Here is a 4,949-nt window from a genome sequence, read left to right on the forward strand (position 1 = left end):
CCATCCATCCATCCATCCATCTGACAGCAGAGCACAGGTGTTGTCACAAACCTAAAACATTTGGCGACATCTTGTGGAGGTCACCTGGAAGTACTCTCTACACACGGCCCTTCTTTACGTCACACAACGTCACCAGGAAGTCCACTGCAACCAAGGCGACAGCATGGCAGAATACACAGACCCACGTGAGTGTGGTAAATAGCAGATTTAAAAGCCCCAAACAGCAGCTGTTAAACATGCATATATCTATTTTGGCTGGCGTTAACTAATATTGCGCATATAGTTAATGAACGGTGACTTTAGTGGCGTTACACGACGCGTGAGCAGCTTTGCTCGCCTGTAACGCTAAAGCTAATTTATCTTGCATCAACACTAATACCAAAGTAACCGTGTGGCTTTGTTTTTAAACAGACGGTGATGGAAATGCGGACGGGATGCCGGAGCTCTCGGACTGCGAGGATGATGATGACATTGATGATGAAGAGCAGTGGCAGTGGATGGAGGAGGAGGACGGCCAGCAGGTTACTGTCACCTGTCTGTTCTGTGACAGGTGAGAGGAGACTGCAGAGTTTCACCACAGCCAGCATGTTTAGAAATACACTGGACATTTGCATCAAGGCTTTTCCTTTTTAAATCCACTGCAGTGATTTCCTTTCCTTAGCTGATGTTCCCAACCTTCATTCCTATTTTCAGCATCCCCTCTCATTCATTTTCATTAAAAGTGATAAGACTGCATATTAGTTTCAGATATGACATTAAACTTGATGGTAGAGCCAATTATCTTTCTACAGGTGTGTGTTCAGACTGAATATTCACTTTTTATACAACCCTCAACAGAGAAACCAATTACTAATGCTGTTAATAAAGGTATCAGCCCCTGGAGTTTAGAGGATGTCTGCTTATGGTCTAAGTGTGTTTATATTAACTCAAATAATTGTTTTTTGGGCAGAAATATGAGTGTTATCACAATTTAAAAGAACCAAGCCAACAATATGAAATAAAATAAAAAACACATTTAAATGTACTACATGTCCATGCAAAATGTTGTAAGTTAAAAGTGTACCACACAATGTAATGGTCAGAAGTTGTCAGTGTTTCCATAGAAACTTTAACAGACTGATTTCCTAAACTCAGATAAACAAAAATAAAACAGTAGGTTCAAGTTTTAGTTCACCCATGACAAAAAACGGCATTTTTTAGACACACTAGTACTAATATCAGGTCCCATACTGTGCTCATGTACTCGTAAATGTAATAATAAAACTACTCCGATACTGCACCTAATACCTTTTTATGGCAGCGTGACATTATGTAACCTCTCGTAAGTCGAGCAGGTAGGTGGAGGAGAAGCAGTGGCAGCAGTTTAGAGATATCTTAAGCAACTTTTACAACAACATTGGCAGCATCTAATATGTTACAGTCAAAGTGGATAACATCTGATGGAAAATAAAACACGTTTTCGTTGTTAAAACTGTTATGTATGATTAAATACTCATGTCTGTATCAGAAGGTACCCAAATGTAAGTACTTGTATGTGGTCTAAAAAAAGTGGTATTGTACGTCTCTAGTGGAAAAGCTTCATAAACACCTCTTCTTGCCCTTTGTGATGAATGATTTGTTCAGGAGATAGAAGTACGGGTCCCAGCATCCAAAGTTTCACCTAGCGGTCAGTTATCGGACATGAAATCCCAGCTGTCTGTCTTCACCGTCACTAGTTGTTTCTGTTTATAAGCTCAAAATAAGTCTAAGGAAGATTATTTTGTTGTTTCATTTGTTTTTCGTTCAGTCTGCACAGCTGAAACTAAGTCAAACCTCATTACTGTTTTCTCCCTGCTTCAAAACCAGAGGACTGTGACATACAGTAAACGGATATAATAATTGGAAATCCAAACTCGAGAGCCACGACAAGTGTGTTTATAGGAGTATAACTATTCATAAAAATAAAGGTTTAACTTTGCATGTTGCTGCTCTACTGTATGTTTTGATCCAAAACATCCATTTTCATACAATGAACCAATAAATCTGAGTGTCTGTTTTCTATTTTTTTAAAAGATGAATACGAGTGAGTTTGTAATGAAACCGATTGCTTTTCTTACTCATGCACTTTTGTGTTTCAGGTTGCTGAGCTCCGTGCCCGCCACCGTGCAGCACTGCACAGCTGAGCACCAGGTCAATCTTGTAGACGTGATAAGAAAACATAGTAAGTGGACACAGCTCTCTGCGTCACTGAAGAACCGTAGGATTGTTCCGTTTCGTTCAAATGGCCTAACCTTCTTTTCCTCTTTAGATTTAGATGACTATGGTTACATAAAGATGATCAACTTCATACGGTCAACGGTAAGTACTGTCTGTCTTCAGTCTTAAAATGTCATGCTGTAAGTGTTGTTCATACCTTGTGTCCATGGGGCATAGTGAGTGTTAATATTTCATCCAAGAAAACAACAGAAAACATCTGTTGAAACATAGTCAAGTAAAAAAAATGAAATCAAATAACAAATCTGTGGTTATAGAAATGTGATGCATCCTGTCTGACGGGGCTGCCAGATGCTCCCTTACCCTGGGAGAGCGAAGACTTCCTGCGACCGGTCCTACAGGACGACCCCCTGCTGCAGACAGGTACAGCATCTCCTTTAGGTTTTATTACACACGTTAGGTTTTAATTTTCGAGTAACTGGCTGCAGTTGGAGTAAGTATTTAGACGTTTAAAGCAACTCACACACTTAGCAACTCATTTAGCAGGATGGTACTTGTTGGTACTCGTTTGCAGTTTGTCCCGGGTCTCAGCTCTGATCCAGATGAAAGAGGTGTATAAAGGTTCCAGTACGCTTTAAACATATTAGTTTGAACATAGTTTTGTCCAAACAATTTAAAGGCAAAAGTGTTTATATTTATTCTGAATGGTCACATTCTGAAGCGGGAAGAAATGCCTGTTATTATAGAGAGGGGTGAGAGGTGCCAAATTGTAGAAATGGGGATAAGGACATGCACTTTTGGGCCGTCTCTCCTGAAAGGCGTTTATGGTGTTGCCCTCGGTTGTACACACGAAAAGTGCCAGAAGTAGTAGTGTGAAGAATGAACTAAGAGAGCTTGAGAGAGATGTTTAAACCCTTACTTTCTCCTCCTCCGCACTCAGAGCTAAACGCTGTGTAAAGTCGACATGCTTGTCAGAAATCCAACAAGCACTTTGTTCGATGCACGTACAGGTAAATATGCTACTGATGACATTTGTCAGAAGACATCTTTACCTGACTGTACCTACGATAGCCATAGCAAAGAATCTGTGACTGCTCACACTACAAGACCACCGACAAAAATACGAACACAGTCTGGACTCTATGATCGTGCAGTCTCGCAATGGGCAACGAAGCTACTGAAAACTGGGTTGGGACGGCTCGTTCTCCCATTCTGTTACTGTTGCTGTACTTTTTCACAACATGAACAAATTCTTTTTCTACTTCTGGATGTTGCTTTAACAAGGCTGTTGAACAAGTGTCTCAGATCACTGTCCTCTATCTGTGGGTGATATCACACCTGTAGTTTGGCTCATTTGTTCCAGACCAAGGGAAAAAATGCTAAATACATTGTTGGATTTTAGTTCTGGTTGGGTTCATGTTCCCACTAGCTTTTTACAAACGAACCAAAAGGAGGAAACACAAAGTCATAAAGAGAAGTCATTAATTGGACTGATTTGGCGACTGTCATCCTGCATCATCAGCGCATAATCAGGACCTACGTGCGAAAAATAAAATTCCGCTGACCGACAGCCGGTCACGCAGCACTAAATCGCCTCTAATATGTGTATTTATGTTCTCATAAAGGGACCACAGATTGGCCGCATGTTATGAATAATGACAGAGGTAGGAGCAGGATGAAAAAGAAGCGCCGCCGTGTTCAGCAATATTCCAACTGGAATTTTTTCCCTTTGTAAAGCCCTCGGAGAAAGAGCAGGATTCAGTTTTGTAGGTGAAGAGCGCATTAGTGCAGTGGACTGACAGATTTGCTGTTTGAGGAAAAGCATGAGTGACGTACCTTATTCAGCTCCCAGCTTGTCTTTTGGCTGCATTGCCCTGGCAGGAGAAACTGGTCTCTGTGCCTCCTCTCTGATGGTGTTTATAATTGATATTTGAGCTTGTGCTCCACGTGTAGCTGCTGAAAATGTGTGGGTGTGACCTCATTTCATGTTTTGCCAAATGTTGGCAGGAATAAAACAGACCAAACAAAAGCAACAACCATTTATTTTATGGAGTTATTGGGTGGATTGTTGTTATTTTTAACATTTTGTTGAACCCCTCTAGAGACAGCCAGACAAAACATGCAGTGTATAAATACAAATAACAGCATACATTAAATAATGTAATTGGAAGATCAGAGGCTGGAGTTAGTCACTGTGTTCAGCCTACATGTTTTACTTCCATTTGTCTCTCCCTCTTTGTGTTTCTGGCAGACCCTGAGGAGCTCTGTGGCAGTGAAGGGTCGAGCCTGTTGACAAGCCAGTCGTCTGGGGCCCAGTCCCATGATGCACTGCTGCAGAGGGCACAAACCGCTGAGGAGAGAGCCCGTTCCTCAGAGGAGGCGCTGGCCAGAGCCATGGATGACCTGCACAAACTTAAGTAAGCAATGTTTCTGTCTCATGATTAATTAGGTTATTCCTATTAGTTTATTTCTTATGAATATCGGGTTGATTCTTTTCTTTTTATGTTCTTGAGAGCTTGCAATGTACTCCGTGTTGCTTTACTTCTGCACTACCCTCCTGGGGCCAGCAGGGGGACACAGTGAACCCAGTATTGCAGAAACACCATCTAGAGTACCTTGTGGGAGAAGTTTGGAGGAAGGGGAAAGATAAAAAAAGGGAAGGGAAAATTCCACTGCAGCATGGAGGTTAAAGTGAGGAGGGGAGGCAGGAAGGGGGGGCAATAAGGGAAAATTACAGAAAGAGTGAGGTTGGGGGG

At 41.6% G+C, this 4,949-nt stretch overlaps 1 protein-coding gene across 2 annotated transcripts in view; it reads left to right on the forward strand.

The window, feature by feature from the left end:
- The first annotated feature begins 103 nt into the window (after positions 1–103).
- prmt3 (protein arginine methyltransferase 3) overlaps positions 104–4,949 on the forward strand; it is a 52,926-nt gene continuing 48,080 nt past the window's right edge. The window contains exons 1-6 of one of the 2 annotated variants that reach the window (XM_035652370.1): positions 104–185; positions 412–550; positions 2,118–2,200; positions 2,288–2,337; positions 2,511–2,616; positions 4,445–4,610. In XM_035652370.1, coding sequence (XP_035508263.1) covers positions 164–185; positions 412–550; positions 2,118–2,200; positions 2,288–2,337; positions 2,511–2,616; positions 4,445–4,610 — 566 coding nt within the window. In that variant the 5' untranslated portion in view covers positions 104–163. Of the gene's footprint in view, positions 195–411; positions 551–2,117; positions 2,201–2,287; positions 2,338–2,510; positions 2,617–4,444; positions 4,611–4,949 lie in introns of both variants that reach the window. The other variant, XM_035652369.1, reaches the window with a different exon arrangement.

Source organism: Morone saxatilis, unplaced genomic scaffold (genome assembly GCF_004916995.1).
Source record: "Morone saxatilis isolate NCDOM2014 unplaced genomic scaffold, NCSU_SB_2.0 Contig11, whole genome shotgun sequence".
Lineage (NCBI taxonomy): Eukaryota > Metazoa > Chordata > Actinopteri > Moronidae > Morone > Morone saxatilis.